General features: G+C 44.8%; 1 protein-coding gene across 2 annotated transcripts in view; it reads left to right on the forward strand.

The window, feature by feature from the left end:
- Positions 1–23,771, forward strand: part of ITGB5 (integrin subunit beta 5) — a 123,058-nt gene that overhangs the window by 61,285 nt on the left and 38,002 nt on the right. The window contains exons 6-9 of one of the 2 annotated variants that reach the window (XM_058731096.1): positions 5,610–5,771; positions 7,451–7,546; positions 9,393–9,482; positions 18,568–18,702. In XM_058731096.1, coding sequence (XP_058587079.1) covers positions 5,610–5,771; positions 7,451–7,546; positions 9,393–9,482; positions 18,568–18,702 — 483 coding nt within the window. The remainder of the gene's footprint in view (positions 1–5,609; positions 5,772–7,450; positions 7,547–9,392; positions 9,483–18,567; positions 18,703–23,771) is intronic. The other variant, XM_058731097.1, reaches the window with a different exon arrangement.

The raw sequence follows: 23,771 nt of genomic DNA on the forward strand, positions 1-23,771 counted from the left end.
CCAGCAATCATTAGTGGAGAGCCTACTAAGTACTTGAATGAATTCCCTCGTTGGTCACGCACACGCGTGCATGCACACACATGCACACACACCCTGCACCATCCTCTCCTCCTGTATGATTGGGTAGTTTCGCTTTGTGAGTAAGAAGCAGATCATCTGAATCTGGCTTCTCTGGCCCTTGCTAGTGCAGTGACGTTGGACTGGTTACTTAATGCCTCTGACCACCAGTTACCTCATCTGCACGAGGGCAGTATTTTACCTGCTTTACAGAGGTGGTGGTGAAGATGAAGTGGCATGGTGGAGGTGGAGTAAGTATTAAGTTTTATTATTCCTGGTTTCCTATCAAGAAAAAAGCTTTTGAAGGGTTAACTCATTAGGTCAAAGCTACATGAGTAATTAGGGGTGGCAACAACATTACAGAGCCTGTCCTGGGGCACCTGGGTTCCACATTATTCTGTGTCCTTGTTGCCAGCTTCCATTATGTTCCTGCAAGTCCTCTGGGAAGCCGTTGTGGAGGAAAAGGAGACTGAAACAGTTAAACAGCAGACCAGCAGCATTCAAAACCCAGTCTTGTGAAAGTAATACTTGCTTCTGAAAGATAGTTGGGGGGAAAAATGGGAAAAAAGAGAAAGATGTTGCCTGTCATCTCTACCCCAACCACATGATGGTGTATTTCGTTTCAATCTCTCTTTCTCTCTCTCTTTTTTTTTTTTTTTTTTTACATGAAATTTATTGTCAAATTGGTTTCCATACAACACCCAGTGCTCATCCCTACAGGTGCCCTCCTCAGTGCCCATCACCCACCCTCCCCTCCCTCCCACCCCCCCATCAACCCTGAGTTTGTTTTCAGTTTTTAATAGTCTCTTATGGTTTGGCTCCCTCCCTCTCTAACTTTTTTTTTCCCTTCCCCTCCCCCATGGTCTTCTGTTAAGTTTCTCAGGATCCACGTAAGAGTGAAAACATATGGTATCTTTCTCTGCCTGACTTATTTCACTTAGCATAACATTCTCCAGTTCCATCCATGTTGCTACAAAAGGCCATATTGCCACACCCGAAAAACAAATAATCCAGTGAAGAAATGGGCAGAAGACATGAATAGACACTTCTCTAAAGAAGACATCTAGATGGCCAACAGGCACACGAAAAGATGCTCAACGTCGCTCCTTATCAGGGAAATACAAATCAAAACCACACTCAGATATCACCTCACGCCAGTCAGAGTGGCCAAAATGAAAAATCAGGAGACTATAGATGCTGGAGAGGATGTGGAGAAAGGGAACCCTCTTGCACTGTTGGTGGGAATGCAAACTGGTGCAGCCACTCTGGAAAACAGTGTGGAGGTTCCTTAAAAAATTCAAAATAGATCTACCCTATGACCCAGCAATAGCACTACTAGGAATTTACCCAAGGGATAGAGGAGTGCTGATGCATAGGGGCACTTGTACCCCAATGTTTATAGCAGCACTTTCAACAATAGCCCAATTATGGAAAGAGCCTAAATGTCCATCAACTGATGAATGGGTCTTACTCTCTTTTTAATAGAAAGTAATGCTCATCTCTTACATGGTTTGTAATCACACTGCCATTAAAGTATTATATACTTCGTCTTCCAGCTAACATTACACCTGTTGGCCATAAGGTCATACTTTTTATGAACATAATTTCTGTTGGCCAGAGAGAAGATACCTCCATTTACTTAACCATTCCTAAACAAGATCCCTTTTTGTCACTACTAGTGAAAATATTGCTGTGCATATTTCAGAATACTTCTTGCAGAGAGAGTTCTTGAAGTAGAATAATTGAGTCAAAAGATGTATACTTCTTTAAGGGAATTTTTGGTTATGGAGGGATAGTTTACACAGAGGGTCCCTCCAGGTTATGGAGGGATAGTTTACACAGAGTAAAATTCACCTTTTTAGGCTAAAGTCTTCTAGCCACCCCCACAATGAAGATAGAGATTATTTCTAGAACCCTTGAAAGTTTCCTAGCATCCCTTTGTTGCTGACCCCTCCCTTTACTCTCAGCCTTTGGCAACTACCAATTTGTTTCTGTCCCTATATTTTTGTCTTTTCCCAAGTATCACATGGATGGAGTTAGACAGTAAGTTGCCTTTGGAGTCAGGCTTTTTTCACTTAACATAATGCTTTGGAGATTCATCCAAGTTGTATGTGTCAGTAGTTTATTCTTTTTTTTTTTTTTTTCCAGAACAGTATTTCATTGTGTAGATGTACTACATTGTGTCTCTCTGTAAACCACTTGATGCACATTGTTTCTGGTTTTTGATGATTATGAATAACTGCTATAATAAGTATTTACATTGAGGGGTACCTGGGTGGCTCAGTCAGTAGAGTATGCAACTCTTTTTTCTTTTTTATAAATTGATTTTTTAAATTTATTTATTTTGAGAGAGAGAGAAAGAATGAATCCCAGAATCCCAAGTAGGCTTTCCATCAGCAGCATGGAGCCTGATGCAGGGCTCAAACCCACAACTGTGAGATCATGACCTGAGCCAAAACCAAGAGTCAGACTCTTAACTGACTGAGCCACCCAGACACCCTGAGTATGCGACTTTTGATTCAAAAGGGTTTAAGCCCCACGTTGGATATAGAGATAACTTAAAAATAAAATCTTTAAAAATATAAAGCTGCGTAGAAATTTTCATGTGAGCATAAATTTTCATTTCTCTTGGGGTTGATGGTAAGTGTATGTGTAACTTTATAAGAATCTGTCAAACTGTTTCCAAAGTTGCTGAGACTTTTGTATTCTCATTAGCAATTATGAGAGTTCCAATTTCTCCACACCATTACTGCCACTTGGTATTATTAGGGTTGGTGTGTTTGCCATTGGAAGAGCTATCTAATAGCTATCTTATTGTGGTTTTAATGTGCATTTCCTCAGTGACTACCAATGTTGAGACTCCATTCTTGTGCTTATCTTCATTCCTCTCTCTTCTTTGGTGAAATGTTTGTTCAAGTCTCTATCTTTTTAAATTCAATTTGTTTTCTTATTCACTTATGAACATTCTTTATGTATTCTGGATATTGGTTCTATCAGATTTTTATTTCTTTGCAAATATTTTCTCCCAGTCCATACCTTGTCATTTCATTTTCTTATTGGTATCTTTCAAAGAGCAGATGTTTTTAACGTTGATGAAGTCCAATTCATCAATTTTTATCCCATAAATCATGATATGTAAGGAATCTTTGCCTATATGAAAGTCACAAGGGCTTTCTCCTGTTTCCTTCAAGAACTTTACTGTCTTAGTCCTAATCAATTTTTGTATATATAGGGAGTTTTGGCTTGAGCTTCATTTCTTTCGATATGGATGTCTAATTGTTCTAGTACCTTCTGTTGAATTGACCATATATGTGTGGGTCTATTTATCTCTATCTTGCTCCATTGGTCTTTATGTTTAATGCACTATCTTGATTATGGTAGCTTTATGGTAAGCCTTGACCTTAGATAATGAGTCCCTCAACTTGGTTGTTCTTTTTAGAAAATTGTTTCTGGTCTCCATTGTTTGACTTTCCATATAAATTTTAGACTAAGCTTACATTTTCTCAAAAAGGCCTTCTGGGCGTTTGATTGGGATTGTGTTTATAGATTGTGTTTATAGATTGAGTTTATAGATCAGTCTGGGGGCAGATGACCTCTCAGTGACATTGACACTTCTGATCCATGGAAACTATCTTTCTGTCCATTTTTTTAGGTCTCTGATTTCCTTTAAGGTTCTTAATACACATTGTCAAATGAAAGATTGTTCTACTTTCTTGTCAGGGTGTTTAGCACATTGTTGTGTCCTTGTGAATAACAGACCCACATTTTTCCTACAAAAAGCACTGTTGTTTTACACCCTCTTGATTATGCCTTATCTCCAAAGCATCGTGCCCTCCCTTCCACGGCTTGTAATGTACTGCTTTAACTACTTCACAGTTTTAAACTCTTTACCAAAGTCTAACATACCTGCAGAAAACTGTACAAAGAGTGCAGCATCTCGGTCAATTTTCACAAGGTAGAAATACCAGGTCAATAGACAGAACATTACCAGCAACCCAGAAGCCTCCTTGTGACCCTTTTCAGTTATTAACTACCCCCATTCATGCTGTCAAGGGGAACCACTGTCTTGCCTTCTAACATCACAGATCAGTTTTGTCATGGCTTAGATGTCATTGCTGTCAGGGACCTTCTAGGTTTCTTATTCCAGGTCCCAAAAATGTGCTTGGCCTCCTCTTTGTGCCTTTGCTAGTGCTTACAATGCCCACCCCCTCTTCTGCCTTCTCCGGCATTTCTTCCTCCAGCTTCCTTGAAGAGCCCTTCCTATTCTTCCAGCTCAGCTTAAGTTTCATGCGCCCTGAGAAGGCTTTCAAGCCTCCTCCTCTCTGGTTTCCACTGACATTGTATTTACCTTCATTAGCACCTTAATGGGGATGTGTTGGAGTCCTGTTTCCATTTGACTGTAAACTCTTTGGGATCTGGGACAAAACATCCGCCCCCCCCCCCACCCCGCATTAGTCTGACTTTTTGTGATTTATTATTATTGTTTTGTTTCCACGCCGCTTTTGGAGCAAGTGAGAAAATATTATGGCTCTTAAAGGCTGTTAAATTCATCAATATGGTGGTAAGAAAGAGGGTGATGCCTTCAACTCCTCATCTGCTGGAAGAACAACAGCTTTTAACTTGTAAAGTCTGTGAATCCAGTCTTTGGCTTCCATATCAAGGGTGCATGTGTAGATAACTCTTGGCACGTATTCACTCTGCCACCAACATATTTGGGGATGCCTTTTCACTGTTAGTAAGAAAGTGGCCATATCTCAGTTTCTGTTGCTCTGTATCAGGGTCCAGCTGTTCCTAATAATAATGGCTGGGGTGTTTGTAGCATTGGGGCCACAGTGGCTGCAGGTGAGAAATAGAGTCTTTCTCTTGCAATACAGACTGTATGTAGCTGTGCCTTTTGCTGGAGTGGATACATGAAGCAGTAAAGGGAGAACAGAGCTAATCTTACTGACCTTAAACACTGACGTATTTCAGTTAATGATTGGAGTGGTTTACACCTATCAGAATAGATGGCAGATTTTACCAAATCCTCCGAAGGCAAGATCCATTGACCATTGGAACACTCCATTCTGGGTGATTTGTGTCTCACTGGGGGACTGAAATGTTCCCTTACTGGTCATCTTAGATAAGGCCAGCTAACCCGAGTGCATTGTCAGGGGTTGGGTTGAGGTGGGTTAAAGGCTTTTCCGGGGATGGAATAATACAGGAGGCTCAGAGGGGAAATGTCCAGAAGGGGTAGCCCTCAAGTATAACCAAAAGGAACAGGGAAGCATATGGTGGTTGGGAGGGTTCCGGGTGCCTGGGCCTGCACGGGCCCAGCTGTGCAGCTGTGTCTCTGTGCATTTAGGCTTCCCCAGTTCAGGCTGTGTCTCTTCTGAGTTCTGTGGATCATTCTTGAGTGGTTTCTATGAGTGCTCCCCGGCTACGCACGTAGAAGGATGCCTCTGATTCAGACCACGACCCTGGGAGACGGGCCAGTGCGCTTTCTGATGTCCTGGGGCAGGCCTGGGCAGCAATCAGAAGCTCCTGGCCCCCCTCAAACTTCTGTCCCTTAGGAGAAGATCGGCTGGAGAAAGGATGCACTGCATTTGCTGGTGTTCACTACAGACGACGTGCCCCACATTGCACTGGATGGAAAACTGGGGGGCCTGGTGCAGCCACACGATGGCCAGTGCCACCTGAATGAGGCCAACGAGTACACAGTGTCCAATCAGATGGTGAGGACCAGGGGTCCCAGCCCCGCTCCCATGATCCTGCCCGTGGGCCAGGTGCTCACCTGGCCCTCTACTCATGGACTTTCCAGTCCGTTCTGGAAATTGGGTTTCTAGTCCATCTTCTCCAGCTAGGCTTTCAGAACTCATTAACTCAGAACATTTCTCACAGATTTCTGCAGCTGGTTCATCTTCTGCCATCGTGCACCTAAATGGAAGCATTTAGTTAAGGAAGAAGTGACTTGGGGAGACCAGATAGATCTCAGAGGGGAGAGGTGAACTTACAGGAGGCCAGGGACTGTGCTCCTGCAGAGATCAAAACTTGTATAGAAGTTATAGGGCAAAATAAATGAGGATAAGACATTGTGACTTCTAGAAATGGGCTCCCTGAGGCACTGAGTCCTGCCACCTTCAGGAGTGGGGCTGCAGGTGTCCTGCACAGAATGGGAGGCCCCAAGGACCTTCCACTGTCAATAGTCTATGACCATCACCATGTCATTGAAAAGAATTTATGCAGAATTTCAAACATATATCACAAAAATAGAAAATTGGAATGAACCCCTATATGCCTATTGCCCAGATGTAATAGTTACCAAGATCTTGCCACACTTACTGTGCAAACAGGCAAACAAACAAAAACCTGTACCCTCTTCCTTCCCAAATCCATTCTCGTGGTGTCTGGCTAGAGAGAAATACTTTGTAATTTCCTTTGCTGGGCGAGCCCCTATTCTCCAATTTCAAGCCTTCCATATTATCCCAAGAATAATGGAGTCTGGAAAAAGGACTCCTAACTATAGAACTTGATAACTGTAGAGCTAATGAGGACCCCTCTACCCATCATTAGCCCTTAAAATCCTTCAGGACATTATTAGACTGCCTCTCAGCCTCCACCCTCCCCTCCTGCTTGGACCCCTCCCCCACCATAGCCCAACATTTAAGCGAGAGGTCAACAGCCTCTTCTGCCCATTCTGAGTAGTGAGCAGGACCCATGAGAGACATTGCGGGGCCCAGTTGTTGGGCTTAGGAGAAGGAAAGTAGGGCAAGGAGTTAGGGAGGAGAAGTCCTAAGGAAGATAAAGATAATGGTTGCTGATGGTAGATTATAGGGTATGGTGGCTGGACTTTGGGGGGCCTCTCCTCTATGCCCCATCCTTCCTAAAAGGATGGAGGCACAGACCAGCTGTGGGAATCTTCCACTCATTATGTCTCCATTCTGGCTTGGGAGGGGTGAGGGGAATGCATCTAGTTTGGGAAGTGCCAAAAGGCCCTTACCTGGACATCCTTTCTGCATATTTCCCCAATTTGGAGCTGCCAATGGGGCTTAGTTATTAAGGATGGCCAGGGGAAGATGCTTTTCCTAGCAAGTGTGGGTTCCTGAATGCATGTTGGAGCTGGGGATGGTATCTCGGCCTGTTAGAAATGTTACAGCCTTGGGGCGCCTGGGTGGCTCAGTCAGCTAAGTGACTTCAGCTCAGGTCATGATGTCACAGTTTGTGAGTTCGAGCCCCACGTTGGGCCCTGTGCTGACAGCTCAGAGCCTGGAGCCTGCTTCAGATTCTGTGTCTCCCTCTCTAGCTGCCCCTCCTCCACTCACATTCTATCTTTCTCTCTCAAAAGTAAATAAACATTAAAAAAAAAAAAAAAAAAAGGAAACGTTACAGCCTTGACCTTTTGCCTTGGCGCTAGGACTATCCATCTCTTGCCTTGCTTGGAGAGAAATTGGCAGAGAACAACATCAACCTCATCTTTGCAGTGACAAAAAGCCATTATATGCTCTACAAGGTAAGCCTGGAGGGAATGAGGGGAGCCAATGGCCTGATTCTGGGGCCCATGATGACCCGAAGGTGAATAGGAGATTAGGATGTGGGTGAGGCAAAGTGTGAGGTAGTGGTCTGAGGAGTGTTACCAGCCTTCTTCTATGTGGGAGATCCAAGGGAGAAGTGAAATATAGCCCTGCCTTGATCTAGTGGGAAATAATAGTATTGATGAAGCTATTCAACATTCACTTAGCAGCACATGCCTTTATAAGCAATTTAAACTTAGGGCATCTGATGTGATCCTGAGAAAAACTTTGGAGACAGTAGGAGCTCCCATTTTTCAGATGATGAAATGGATATACAATGTAATCCATAGGGAAGGACAATATAAAATAAAAGTGTACAGAAAGAAAACTAAGGCATTGAAGCAGGTTACATTACTAATTCCAGTATTCCCAGAGTTTTATGCCTTACTCACAGAGTAGGGCAGACCAAGGGGTCGGTCTGAGATAGGATTTCCCAAAGAAAACAATAAATGTCTTGGGCGAATAGAGCAGTCTGTGTATGAACCTATTCTGTCTCAGAGACTTTTCCTGGGCCATCCTCTGGGCCATCGTTATAAAATCCTCTCGTGAATGTGTTCTTCCTCACAACCACAGGCAAGTCACATTTTGAACTAGAACTATCTGAGTTGCTCAAGGAGTGTTCATGTAAGCTAAATGTAAAACTCGGCTCACCTCTGACTTCCTTTGACTTGAGAGGTTATGAGAACTGAGTCAGCAATCCCTCCCCAACCCTGTCCACCCTTCAGACTGCCTGCCCCAGTCCCCTCTCTGGGCTGCTCTTAAATATCCACAGAATAACCTCTGTCTGATCATGTCTTTCTATTGCTCCTGCCTGAGATTATCACTGATAAAATTCCACTTAAAACTTCAGTTCTTTCTCTTCTGTTAGTCTGAATCAATTTTAGAAGATGAAAACAAAGGAAGAGGATTGTTGGTTTTATTTTTTTGTTGTTCAGTGGAAGATAGCAGGATAAAACCCAGCCATTTACACGTAACTTCTTTAGAGGGATCGATTGCACCGAATAGACTTGGTATGCTTCCAGATACTTCAAGATGGAATTGATCCACTTTGGCCTAAGCCATCCTTGTTCAGAACCAAGGACACCTTGCTCAGGGAGTAGGTCCACATAGTCCAAGGCAGGCTGAGGGCAGTGGGTGTTTCTAGAGGTCTAGAAACTTTAATAAGTGACATAGTCATTAGGACAAATGAAAAGAGGAAAGGCAACCACTTCAAGGCTGCCTGCTGTGCCACAGGATTTCACCCAGAGATACCCAGATGTCCTTGGGAGGCCATCATTCACATGTCAGTTCCCTATTCAGGAAAGAGGCCATATTTGAGAGACTTAGAAGAGATTCCCCTTTTACTCCTGCTGAAAAGATTGTGAGCATCCTCGAGCTGAAGCTGGGAATATGGATCTAGGTAGACTTGAGGAAAGATGGCAAGAATATCAAGAGTATGTTGTCCATAGAGGATGAAATTTCAGAGAGTTGTCTGTTACATGCCAGACGGGAGCGGCCTCCCAGAAGGAGCAGGACATTCTACTTTGGGAACAGATCTTGCCAGGCCCCTTTGCACTTAGACCTTCGAAGGTTGATGTTCCACAGCCTGCTGCATAGCTCTGTCCCCCAGGGTCCGTGCTCGGCTTTCCTTGTGGCACCTTCTCCAGTTTATGGTGTGCGAGACTGGCAGAGTGTGGTGCTGGGCCCTTACTGGTCTAGCTCAGGAGACCGGTGTTTACTCTGATGGTATAGAAAGACAAAATTGGCTTATATCTCTTCTTTCTTTTTTTTTTTTTTTCCTTCAAGAATTTTACAGCCCTGATACCTGGAACAACAGTGGAGATTTTACATGGAGACTCCAAAAATATCATTCAGCTGATCATCAATGCGTACAACGTAAGTCACCAGTTTCTTCCCCACTGCCGCTTCCCGCCCTCTCCCGCTGAGGCTCCAGGAGCTGCTGTGGACGCAGGTGGGCAGTGAATGCATACATGGGCAGCCTGCATACATGGCTCTGCTTCCTGCCGCCTGCCTCTTGAGTTTGGTGCCTTCCTCCTTCACTCTGGTTTGTGGTGGAGAAGGCCCCCATCCTACTTGATGTATCCTCTCCCCTCACCTCTGTTCTCTTGACTCTCATCAAAATTTGAACCCAGTGAGCAGCAAATGGCTCAGTCAGACTCCGGCCAGTGGCCCCTGGACATGCTCAGGTTCTGACTCCTTGACAGCCTGGGCCCCCCAGTGGAGCACCACGGTTGGGTGGGCACAGGTTCTCCCTCCTGTCCTCCTTTCCCTCAGTTCCAGATACCCGAGGAGTACTTGACTCAGACCTACTTTTCTCAGGAAAATGGCAAGCACAGGTTCTCGTGCTGGCAAGTTTTATACCCTCAGCTCTCCCCTCCTTGCTAAGCCCCGCTAAGGTTATAGCTTCCAGTGTCCACTCAGTCCTTTATGGGGCCAGGTAATTCACAAATTGGAATTCAGGGTACATCTTCCTGTTAAATCAAAGTTCTACATAAAGCAAATATAGTTGAAGTAGCACTGCTGGTCCTAAACTCATGTGAAATAGACATTTGTGGGCAGACCTGGGAACCTGATTATCCACTATGGCATCACATGTGTGGTAGAGAAGCCATCTTACTTTCCCAACCATGACTGATGTACAAATGAGTATGTGGAACTCTGCCTTTCCAGGGTTGACTTTGTCAACCTGCTGGTGCAGCCCTCTTTTGAGTTACAAAATACTGCTCAGTTAGACCAGGAGTTGGAGGTAATGTCCTCACCACTGGGGGACCCCAGAGCCCTCACTGGTCCTAGCGTGAGCTGAGTGGCAGTGAGGATTTGTGGATGGTTTTCTGTCCTCTGCTCGCCCCATCTTCTATTGCACACAAGGATCCTCTTCCTCTCACAAGTGCTCTGATTCCCCCTCACGCCTAGAACTTCCTGTTGAGAGAAACCAGACTTCCTTCCCCTCTTCCTACCCTGTTCCCTGCATACTGACATCCTCTTTTCTGTTCCCTGACATTTAAGTCTTCACCAGACTCAATGGGCCGGGGTTTCCAGGTTCACCTTTGGTGGTTTTCACATTTCCACAGTGAGTGGAAACGTGACCTACCAAGAGAGTGTCTGGGAAGAGAGTGTGTGTGTGAGGGAGGGGGCCCAGGCCTGCCAAATGTCACCCCCTTTCTGAGGGCCTCTCTTTTTGTGAACTTCTTTGGCCTCAAGCTCTGGATGCTGGACCAAAGGAATTAAAATAGGCGCTAGGACTGCTGCCTCTGGGGGCACCGTGACTGAGAGACCCCTGGATAAGGAAAGGGGCTGCTGCTAGGCCTGCTGTCACTGGGGGTGGGGGTGACCATAGCTTGCCTCCTGCCAAGCCCACACCTTTGGGGAATAAGTGGCTGAAGAGCAAGCCCATCTTGGGCTCTAGGGTGGGTGAGAATTTCTCCTGGGTTTCTAGGGAGGATTTTCATCCTCAGTCAGCTCCTGAATTCAGATCCTGCTGGGAGGCTCCCCGGGAGCCTCTGGGGCTACCTCTGGGGCTCCCCTAAGAGTGCTACCTGCTGAAGGCCTAGGCCCTCTGCTCCTCATGACTTTAAGAAAGGAGAGCATAATGACTCTGAGTTGCACAGAACTGACTGGATGGTATTTGCCAGAAATGGAAAAAACACTCTGCTCTGTCGGTGCTTTGTGTGGCCGGGTGGTTCTGTGCTTTGATACCTGTGTGTGGGACCACTAATAACCAGGGAGCACAAGGCATTGTATGTTTTCTGTGTGGGAGCTTGTATATAACTGAGGGAGTTCTTTCCCTGAGATGTGTTACAGTGGCTCTGAGCAGGCTTATTACATATAAATTCATCTTTTTTTGTAATGTTTATTTATTTATTTGAGAGAGAGAGAGAGAGAGAGAGAGAGAGAGCGCGCATAAGCAGGGGAGGGGCAGAGAGGGAGGAAGAGAGAGACAATCCCAAGCAGGCCCTGCGCTGTCAGCCCAGAGCCGGATGTGGGGCTCGATCTCATGAACCATGATATCATGACCTGAGCCAATACCAAGAGTCAGATACTTAACTGAGCCACCCGGGTGCCCCTAAATTCATTTTCCTAATTAAAATCCAGGGACCTGGGGAATATGCTATGCTTCGTGTGGTTGGTGGAGGTTAGGAAAGGAGCCGAGAGCCCTGTCTGCTGTTAAGGAGTCAGGATTGGGATGAGTATAGAAAATGATCTTTTCTAGGCAGGAGCTACATTTAACCTGGGATGAAACCCCTGAAGAAGTCTGGGAATCCAGGACTGTAGCTTAGCTCTGAGTTCATCTGGTTCCTATGAAAGAATGCATTAGGAAATGAGACACAGAACTTATGAATGAACATTTGAAACTCAACTATTTTTTTTTAATTTTTTTAATGTTTATTCATTTTTGAAAGACAGAGACAGAGCACAAGCAGGGGTGGGGCGGAGAGAGAGGGGGACACAGAATCCGAAGCAGGTTCCAGGCTCTGAGCTGTCAGCGCAGAGCCCGATGTGGGGCTCGAACTCACGAGCCACAAGATCATGACCTGAGCCGAAGTCGGATGCTCAACCGACTGAGCCACCCAGGCGCCCCAAAACTCAACTTTTAACATGGGTGATTCTGGAATGCTATCAACAGTTCACTGGAAAAATTTAAAGCAGCGTTATTGAGATGGGGAACAAATAAACTGTACAGATTGAAAGTGTAAAACTTGTTAAGTTTTGACACGTGTACACATCTTTGAAACCATCACCACCACCATCATGGTATTGAACGTGTGCGTCAACCCAAAAAGTTAGGATCGTCGGTAATTCCCTACTTTTGCCTCTTTCCCTCAGTGGGGATTTGAAAGCTATTAAATATACGAATGTGAGACAGCAAGGTATTTGGAGCCAAGTCCAGCGGGTGGAAGCCGTGTTGGTGCCCAACAGTGATTAGGACCTGCTTCACTGGCTGTGGTCATTTCTGACAGAGGGGAGGGCCCAGGCTGGGCCTTGAGTGTGCGTGTGTGCGTGTGCGTGTGTGTGGGGGAGCTTAGCGGTGGTTATCCTTTCACCTGCTCCTCTCCTTGGCCTGGATCTAAGCCCAACTCTAACCGGACTGTTTGCTTTTCTCTGTGTCACCTTACCGCCTCGGCAGTTTGTGGCGGATCCCATATGAGTCATGCAACACATGACTAAGTATGGGTGTTGACTTTGACCTCCCCCAGAGAGCTGGCAAACCGTCTGTGGGGACATTCTGAAAAGATTTTGGTTGAAGCACATGTAACAGATGAAATAGCTGTGGTTTTTAGCTAGGCTGCGGAGGGAGCAGAATGGGAAGGGCATGTTTAATGTCTTGTAGACTCAAGTCTGTTGTATGCAGCTTTCATAATGTGAAACTTCAACTCTGGGCTTTGATTTATATATCTTTTCTTGCTCTGCCAAATTCTTCATTGCAAGAGATCACCAAGTCCTCCCAAGGGGGTTTAGCTTGGCTAAACTGGAGCTTGGCTGTACTGGAGGTGCGAAGGAGAGCCCCGAGCCCAGAGAGAGGCCCTGGGTGCACACATACAGAACACGAGCACTGTGTCACATTGAGAAAGGGGACAAGGACTCAGAGAATCACTGGGGGCTCTTTTCAGAATGGGAAAGAACAGAAGGAGCTGGAAACCGCTAGAATTGCATGTGGAGGGTGGTATCAGAGGCTATGGTGTATGTGTCTCCTAGTGGAGCACATGTTTCTCTTTTTGTTGTTGCCATAAAGTCTGCGCCCACCCATTCCACAGCTGGCCTGACTTAAAGCAATTGCAGATGTGACCTAGCCTGACCGAGCATTTTAATAGCCTTTAAACTTCTGACATTCTTGACATTGTCTCCTTGTCCCAGGATGAGGAGTAAGGAAATGTCTTCAGGGGCAGGGCTGGTAGGAGTTAACTGAATTTCAGGAGTCATCTGTAAGTCTTCATGTATTGCCTGTAGCTTTGCTTCTTTATTATATTTTATGCTCCATTCATTCATTCATTTGTCCAGCAAATATATAATAATGACCTAATGTGTGGCAGATACCGTCTACATCTTGAGAAACAAAACAAAACAAAAACAGCAAGCAAAATACAGTCCTGCCCTCTGGGAGGCCATAGTCTTTTATAGGAGATAGACCTTTATGATCAGAATACAACCTGATTGTCCATATTCTCCAAGGTCAGAGCACTGCAGGGAGATCAAGAAGGCCTGGTTCTGTCCTGCCTGCCTCTAGGCGCTGAATGACCCTGGACAATGCCTTTTCTTTGATCTCAGTTCCCACTTCCGTAAACTGATAGGTTTAAACTGAATAATCTTCATGATTCCTATCCCCCCCCCCCCCCCCCCCCCCCCCGCTGTCAACACCTTAAGAGTTTCTGATTCCTATGGGGGCCAGGAGTAATAAAAACTTCAGATCACAACACAAGGCTTTGGGGGTCTAGACTACAGCATAGATTTAATTTCTATCCATTATAGTTACCAATTCATTCAGTAGGAGTCCCAGTCCCCAGTGCTCTTTCTCCCCCTACCAAATTCCCCATTAACCCTTCTGGGTGGCAGCTCCAGCAGACCTTCATGGGGAGGGAGGATTGGTATTTCCTCCTAATGTCTTGTTGGTGAGCTACAGGGCCCTCATGTTTTATGTGACTGATCCCAAGTAATTTTTTGTGTAGCTCCAGTCTACCTAGCCCTTTTATGATACATTGATTTGCCTTATTCTCATAGTTACTTGCAATTCAAAAATATATATATCAAAAAGAAAGTTAATGTTTGTTCATTTTTTGAGAGAGAGAGAGAGAGAGCAAGCACAAGCAGGAGCAGGGTAGAGAGAGAGGGAGACACAGAATCCGAAGCGGGTTCCAGGCTCCGAGCTATCAGCAGGGCTCGATGCAGGGTCCAAACCCATGAGCTGTGAGATCGTGACCTGAGCCAAAGTCAGACGCTGAACCGAATGAGCCATCCAGGCACCCCCAAACATATATATTTTTTAAATTGACCTTGTTTTAGGTATAATATAAATCTATAGTAATCAAGATAGTATGGTACAGGTACAAAAATAGACACATAGATCAATGGAACAGAATAGAGACTCCAGAAATAAATCCACAATTGTATGTCAGTTAACCTATGTGAAAGTAGGCAAAAATATACAATGAAACAAAGAAAGTCTCTTCAGTAAGTGGTGCTGGGAAAACTGGAGAGCTACATGAAAAAGAATTAAGCTGGACCACTTTCTAACATGTATATAAAAATAAATAAAATGGATTAAAGACCTAAATGTGATACCTGAAACCATACAAATCCTAGAGGAGAGCACAGGTAGGAAATTCTCTGACATCAGTTATAGCGACATTTTTCTGCATGTCTCCTAAGGTAAAGGTAAGAAAAGCAAAAATAAACTATTGGGACTACATCAAAATAAAAAGCTTTTGCACACTTGAGGAAAACATCAACAAAACAAAAAGACAGTCTACTAAATGGGAAAATTTATTTTCAAGTGACATATCCAATTACAGTGCTAATATTCATCAAAGTCTATAAAGAATTTATAGGAGTGTCTGGGGGCTTAGTTGGTTAAGCGTCTGATTCTTGATTTTGGCTCAGGTCGTGATCTCATGGGTTCAAGCCCTACACCACGTTCTATGCTGATGGCACAGAGCCTGCTTGGGATTCTGTCTCTCTCTCTGTCCCTCCCCTGCTTGCTATCTCTCTCTCAAATCAATCAATCAATACATACATACATATACATAAATACATAAATATTAAAATAAAAAGAATTTATATAACTCAGAGTGCCTGGCTGGCTCAGTTGGTAAAGCATATGACTCTTGATCTTGGGGTTATGAGTTTGAACCCCATGTTGGGTGTAGAGATTACTTAAAAATAAAATCTTAAAAAAAAATTATACCACTCGGTACCAAAAAATGATCATTAAAAAATGGACAGAGGACCCAAATAGACTTTTTCCAAAGAAGATATACAGATAGCCAATGGACACATGAAAAGATGCTTGGCATCATCAGGGAATTGCAAATCAAAGCCACAATGAGAGAGTACCTTACACCAGTCAGAATGGCTAACATGAAAATGACAAGAAGAAATAGCAAGTGTTGGCGGAAGATGTGGAGAAAATGGAACCCTTATACACTGTTGTTGGGATGCAAATTGGTACAACCACTGTGGAACATAGTATGGAGTTTCCTGAAAAAATTAAAAATAGAGTACCATATGATCCAATAATTCCATTACTGGGTATTTACCCAAAGAAAGTGAAAACACTAATTTGAAAAGATATATGCACCCATATGTTTACATATTTACACGAGTCAAGACATGAAAACAGCTTAAGTATCCGTCATGGACAAATGGGTAAAGAAGATGTTGTATATATACACAATGGAATATTATGCAGCCATAAAAGGATGATATTGTGCCATTTGTGACAACATGAATGGACCTAGAGGGTATTATGCAAGTGAAGTAAGTCAGACTGAGAAAGACAAATACCAATGATTCTACTCATAAGTGGAATCTTAAAAAAAAAGAAACAAACAAAAAGCAGAATCACACCTACACATAGGAGAACAAACTGATGGTTGCCAGAGGGGAGGGGAAGTAGGGGATTGGGCAAAATGGGTGAACAGGAGAGATACAGGCTTCCACTTATGGGATGAATAAGTCACAGGAATAAAAGACACAGTAAAAGGAATAAACTTTTTGACTTTTCAGAAATAACTTTTAAGTTTCTTCCACTCGGTCTGAGCCCGTTAGCATAGCTGCCATTAGGACATCCATCCATTCATTCAACAGAAGCTGTGTTCAGTCCTAAGGAGAAATAGGGTATGGCTCTGGGAACTCACAGCTCAGTGGGGAAGGCAGCCTTGGAAATAACTGATTGTGTTTAGCAGGAGAGTGCTGTTGAGTGCTGTATGTTGAGAGGTGCTCACCAAACTCTCTGCCAGTTGAGGCTGGCACAAGAGGAAATGGATTGAAGAAAGAGTATTTTTAGAGTTGTGGAAGCACTTGAACAATTTGTTGCAAAGGAGGAGACTATTTTTTGCAGAGAGTATTTTCAACAAGCTATTAATTTGTTGGGAAAACTGCATATGTAACATATTCAAGTTTAGCACTATAGGCTCAGCAAAAAAGAAAAGAAAGAAAAGAACCCCACGTGAGCAAGAGGAAGTTCTGCCTGCCATCTGTTCAATGCCATGTTCCCCAAAGTGCACCTGAGAAGGGGAGTGGGAGCCTGGAGGATCATCAGTTGATCTTGGGGTCCATGTGTGCTTTCGTCTCTCAGAATGTGTGCATCCTGTCATACTGAATGTATTTAGTGTATAAACAGATGTAGTTTTTTGTAAGATGTGGCCCCTAGACACAAGCTGGTTCATTTGGCTTCAGTCTCCAAAGGCATGTCCTTAGAGATTTGGCAAGTTTTTAAACTTGCAGGCATGCAGAAAATTGCACAAACTTTTCACAAACTAAATACACCTGAGTATCCAGGACCCAGGTCAAAAAACAGAATATTACTAACACCCAGAAGCACCCGTTGTGCCCTATTCTTTTGCCATCCCCCAAGGGTAACCAATAATTTTTGCCTACTTTTAAATTTCATATAAATAGAATTGTACAAGTATGTATGCTTTTTGTGTCTGGCTTCTTTCAGGCAGTGTCCTAAGATTCATCTATGTCATGGAATGTAGTCATGTTTCATTACTTTTTAGTATATGGTGTTCTATACGAACACACCATAACTTGGTTTGCTCAAAGTCTGTTCTGTTGATAGGCATTTGGGTAGTTCTGTTTTCTAACTATTATGAGACAGTGTTGCTATAAACATTCTCATACATGGGGCGCCTGGGTGGCTCAGTCGGTTAAGCGGCCGACTTCGGCTCAGGTCATGATCTCGCGGTCCGTGAGTTCGAGCCCCGCGTCAGGCTCTGTGCTGACCGCTCAGAGCCTGGAGCCTGTTTCAGATTCTGTGTCTCCCTCTCTCTGACCCTCCCCCATTCATGCTGTCTCTCTCTGTCTCAAAAATAAATAAACATTAAAAAAATTTAAAAAAAAAAAAAGAGAAAAAAAAAACATTCTCATACATATCTCTGGTCACTACATATCTCTGTTGGGTATAATGCTACAATGAATTGGTACATCTAAGGTTGGTCCAAACAGCAGTAGATACTGCCTAATGGTTTTCTAAAGGTTTTTATACCAATTCACACTCACACCAGCAGGGTGAGGGCTCCTATTGCTCTGCATTCTTTTCAACACTTGATATTTTTGGTCTTTTATTTTTTCTATTCTGATGGGTAATTCTGGCTTGATGTTGATTTCAGTCACCATCTTGAGAACATCACCCACATGTAAGATATGACTCTTTCAGAATGCAGTTCAAAACTCAGCACATGTAGCCCTCATCTACTGGAGGTGGGTGTGAGCATGAGGATTGGCAGGGTGGTTCCAGGAGAAAGTGCCTGCTGAACTGGTGTTGAAGGTTGACAAGATGCTAGTCAGGGAAAAAGAAGAGAGAAGGGCCACTGACCAGGGGAACACTCTCCCAGGCTCATGGAAAGGCCCACAGTCTAGAGAGCACATGGCAAGATTTGAGGAGCTGCATGTGCGAAGCTGAGTCTGCATGAGTGACATGCAGAGTCACTTGGGATGACAAGTGACTCTGGAATGGTGAGCAGGGACAGAGCATCACCCCTGTGAAGTAGATAAAGTTACCATATGGCGGGTGGACCATTATCAACCTCTCTGAGCTCATGGAGGGAGATTTTGGGCCAGGTCTAGCAAGATGGCATACGTGTGGAGAGAAGGGAAAGGATGTGGGACCGGCAGTGAACCAAGCCCAACTTTCCTTGGCCTGAGACTCCTGAGTTAGAGATAGTCAAGTGGGCCTCAGAGAACCAGTGTGGAGAACTGCAGGCTTTACTAACTGGTTCTGGTTCCATTTTCTCTCTCTGTTCAGAGCATCCGGTCTAAAGTGGAGCTGTCTGTCTGGGATCAGCCTGAGGATCTTAATCTCTTCTTTACTGCTACCTGCCAGGATGGTGTGTCCTACCCTGGCCAGAGGAAGTGTGAAGGCCTGAAGATTGGGGACACGGTAAGTTCTCACCCCCATTTATACCTGTTAGCATTGGTCATCATTCTTTGACTTCTGGTAACTTTTATGACTTATTAGAGGCCTTTAGGGGTTTATATTCTGTCTTCCAACTCAGCATAACATGCTGGGGGACCTTCCTAGGCATGCTCTGTGTTGTGTGTTTAAGGTGCCGGGTGGATCTGGTCAGTCGACAGTGTTCAGTGCATCGCCACCTAAGGCTTCCTCAAGTTGACATTGTGCCCTTGGTGTTTTCAACCATTATTATTTTCATTTGACAGGGATGAAATCATGTGGGCGAGTATGGGTGGGAATCTAAGAGAACTGGCCTTCCTTCCTAGTCCTCTGCAGCCTGCTCTGTGTCTCGGATAATCTGACCCTCACTTTTCTCTTCTGCAAAATATGAAGAAAGCCATCCATTTCTTCTGATTTGGTCACATGGAATGGATAACTCCACAGCAATGGAGGGCCTAGAAGCTCTGTGTGGGTTAAGTGGGTATAATAAAGAAATATTGTATGTAAAGATATGTACCTATGTGCCAAGCCAAGGGCTTAAGGGAGGGGGAGAATATATGGGTGATGAGAACAAAGAACAAACACAGGCACAGAGGCAGGCAGAGTGGTGATGGAGAGCTGTCCACACGTCTTCCAGAGCTTCCTGCTGCTTAGAAGCAGACCGTGGATCCTTTCCTTGCTATGTTGATAGTTTCATTGCTCAGAAAACAGAAAGGCAGTGAGAGAAAGTTCTCTTCCGCACATAAAAGAATCTGACTAGAGCCAAAAAAAAATGGATAGGGACCTTGAAAATAGATGACCATATCTTTGGGGGCACTAAGCACTAACGAAGGCCAAAGTGGATACACACACACTTATACCCAGGGCTCTAGGGGAAAGAGCTCTAAAAGTAGGTGTAGCCATGTGTCTGGTTGAGCCTCCATATGGTCTTCTGGGCCTTTCCCACATGCCATGCCTGATCCTCTCCTTCCTTCCCCTTCACAGCAGCCCTCATTTATGACACACAGGTGGATGTCTCGCCTGTTCTAAGTCTTACAGTGGTGCCTCGCCCTGTCAAAGGGAAAATTCAGAACATGGCTCAGTGTTGAGAAAGTGAAGGACTCTAAGTAACAACTCTTTTTCTAAAGCATGTTTTTTTCCAAGTTTATTTACAAAAAAAAAGTGAAAGAGGTCCTAATCAGTTGTCAGATGATAAATCATTAAAAATTAAAAATGATTGTGGCATTTAACTCAGAAGGCACTCATAGAATAAGGTAACATTGCCGTACAAAAATCCTTCCATTCCCATCTTCCTAATTAGATGAATAAGTTTGTTTGGAGGTTGTGCTTTAATCTAGACCAATACAAAATTGGAATAGAATTGATCCCTGTCTTATTTAGCAATAAGTAATAATATATACATGGACTGTTTAGGTGGGGAAAGCGTCATCTCATTAAAGAGGCACTTCCAAGAAAATTTTATTTTTTAATACTTGTCAAATTTTGCAACATATTTATGTTGTTTTGATCAATCCAGATGATTTTTTGAAAACCACAATGCCTAATTGTCACAGGGTTTAGAGAGACAGCTATGAAAAACAGAAGGAGGTAGAGATAACCAGAGAAAATGACATGTAAGTGAGTTCTGTGAATCTGTGGCTAGAATGCCTGGAGCAGTGTCAGGAAGGCGCAAGAATAACACATGAAAAACACCCAGCAAGGAATCCTTACTTGGAGAAATAGGTGCAGTGGGACAGAAGTGAGAGAGAGGACCCACAGCACACACACAAGACGCCTGGGGTTCAGGAAGGCTCTTGGCAATGTCTCATGACATCCTTATGGATAAGATAAATGATGTGAGTTGATGACAGCACAGTTAGGCAGATTTGTAGCTGAGTAAACTTGCTTCTGAGGAGTGTTCATAATGTCAGCTAGAGGGAAGACTTGAATGAGGTTCCAAATGTCTCTTATCTACTTGTGTTTTCTACTGGCTTGAGTGGAACTCACGAAAGACTGCTTATCAAGTATGAAAAGGTCACAGAACTAGAGAACACAGATTATCTTTGCTCCAGGAAAACCAAGACTTAAAATCATTTTCAAAATTCAGCAGTATTGAAATCACAGGACTGATATCTTGCATTTAGTTCAGACTATTAACAGGGTAGAGGAAACTTAGTTTGCTAGTAGTTTTTAAGATAAGGACCTGGCAGATTCTGATTCTCAAAGCTTAATGTGAATAAACAATGCTGTTTTAAAAAAAAAAAAAAAGGCCATTGAGGTCATATTAACGGAAGTATTTTGAAACCCCAGAGATAATGGTTCCACTCTTCTTCGTGTGGGTAAGACTACATCTGGAGTTCTGTGCTCAGTTCTCTTTTTTTCAAAGAGCAAATGACAAGCAACTATCACGATGAATTGTCTAGAAACCAGGAAGGTCAAAGGAACTGGTGTTTTTTGATAATGACAGCATAAAGTTAGATTTCTTTTGGGATATGCAAGAAACTCAGGCAGGGGCGCCTGGGTGGCGCAGTCGGTTAAGCGTCCGACTTCAGCCAGGTCACGATCTCGCGGTCTGTGAGTTCGAGCCCCGCGTCGGGCTCTGGGCTGATGGCTCGGAGCCTGGAGCCTGTTTCCGATTCTGTGTCTCCCTCTCTCTCTGCCCCTCCCCCGTTCATGCTCTGTCTCTCTCTGTCCCAAAAATAAATAAAAAACGTTGAAAAAAAAAAAATTTAAAAAAAAAGAAACTCAGGCAATTTACGCTGCCTTAAGCAAAAATGAGAAAATTGTTATGAGAATATTGGGGTCCCTCATGGACCCAAGAGGGACATGCAGTTAGCCTTAGGAAAGACCAGGAACAAATTAGACTGTGAGTTAGCTCTGTGTTCCTCACCACTTCCCTGTGAGGAAGATACCATTGTTTATATTGACAGATGAGAAAGACTCAGGCACAAAGAATTGAATTGCCCAGATTCCACTACCATAAGTAGCAAAGTGAAAATTCAAAGCTGGGGCTTTCTGGCTCTGATGCTGGTACCCTAGACCACCTTTCCCTGGCCTTTTAGTGCCTATGATTCTGTTCTGTCCTATCTATTTCAGAGGGTTCATTTCGAAGCAAAGTACGATAACAAAGAATGGGGGCCCTCACACGGGGAACACAGTTCATCGAGTGCCTTTAGGCACCTCACCTCATTCAGTGCACACACCCGCTGGCTCAGGTGGGGGATGGGACGCTGCACCCATTGCTGCTAGACTGAGATTTGGGAGTGTGACAACACGCCCGAGATCCCCCAGCTAGCAAGCAGTGGACTTGCCACTCACACCAAGGTCATCTGACTAGTCCTCCTTATCATGGAGGGGATAACATGAGTACCACCCCGGGGGTTTATAATGGGCCCCGTTCTGCCGTTGGGGTTTACTGCAGCTTCCTCTGCTTCTTGCAACGCCTGTAAGGTAGACATTACTTCCCCACTTCATGTGAGAAAGACTGAGGCTCCAAGGGGGACCTGAGAAACTTGCTGGAAATCCTGCTGCTGTTGAACCCCAAACACCAGCAGCCGAAACTGAAGCTGCTGGTACCAAAGCCTGTGGTATATACCTCATGCACTTTGGAAGAAAAAGCTTTCAAGGAAGCCCAAGGTGCTATCATCACCACTTACATACAGACACCGTGCTGCACAGATTTTGTTTTTTTGCCAGGATAGCTCAGAAACAGTAAGGACATTGTCCAGAGGACAAAAAAAAAAAAAAAAGATTTTTGAATGGCATTTTCTCGCAAACACAAAAAAATCTCAGCTGTCTTGGGATGATTGGTAGAACATCTGCGATAGAGAAAGAAGGGCGCTGCCTCCACACGGATGCCCTCGATGGCTCTTCCGCACGCGTGTGCCAGGAGCGTCCCTTTGACTCAGCTCTTTGAGGGCCCCGGAAGCAGTGGGGGCAGAGCTGGCGGCATAAGGTGCAGGGCCCAGTGCAAAATCAAAGCATGGGGTCCTTGTTCAAAAATGCAGAGTCTGAAGGTGACAACAGCAGAGGATTAAACAGCACAGGGCCCTTCGGAGTGTGGGGCCCTGGGAGTGCACAGACACAGGCCCATGGAGCCGGCCCTGGCAGGGAATGAGGGGGCGCTCCCTCAGCCACCTTTTTGCTGAGAGATGCATTTCTGCACTTCTGGCTGAGGCCAATCTGATTCTCTTAGCCCTGGGCCAGGAAGGCAAACTTCTGTCTCTCTTTCCAGACTGAGCTTTCTCTAGGGGGCTCACAGTTGGGCTTCAGCAACCAGGCCGGCTACTGAGTATGTGGGCACTTCCCTGCTCTAACATCTGCCTCAAGGACAAATCTGACAGAGGAAATACACGTGCAGATGAGGCAGCCCCATAGAGGGTGATGGGTGCGGCTATAAAAGCTCAGCAAGGTGTTACTGCGGCCCCAAGGAAGAAGGACCACATCACAGGGGTGCTGTTCGAACTAAGAAGCATGAGTAGGGGTTTTCCAGGCATGGAGGGGGAGGAGTGGGCATGGCATGGTGAGCAGCAGGTGAGGCTCTGAGGCTGTGAACAAGCATTGCCCTTTTGTAGGAGGAAGCATCTGAGGGGAGTGTTGGGGCCTGAGGAGAGGGTGGCTGGAGTGGAGGCTGCAGAGGCAGGCCCGGGACATACGGGTAGGACAGATGTGCCAAGGTGTCTGGTGTTATTTGGCAGCCGGGTGTTTTTCCTCAGTGCCATGATTTGGGAGCCCCATGGACAAGGTGGCGAATGGTATGAGGTAGGCAGGAGTGTAGAGCGAGCAGAAGGGCTCGGGGACTTACCTTAGGGAAGCGGGATTAGGGAAAGTACATAGGGAATAATTGTCATGGGGTACCTCTGGGTCTGGTCTATGGATGAAGATGGGCCCCATGGGGTACGTGTGTGGGGTGCAGCCTTGGGACAGCTGGGTTCAGGTGGCAGCCAGGTGGGTCTCACCCCTGTAGCTAAAGCTTCCACAGGGAGGGACTCTATGGTCACTTCCAACCAGAGGCCACGGTTTTGTGACTGTCCTGTGTTCTCTGGGTTAAGAGAGCTCTTCTGGGCAAGAAGCAGGAA

Source organism: Neofelis nebulosa, chromosome 5 (genome assembly GCF_028018385.1).
Source record: "Neofelis nebulosa isolate mNeoNeb1 chromosome 5, mNeoNeb1.pri, whole genome shotgun sequence".
Lineage (NCBI taxonomy): Eukaryota > Metazoa > Chordata > Mammalia > Carnivora > Felidae > Neofelis > Neofelis nebulosa.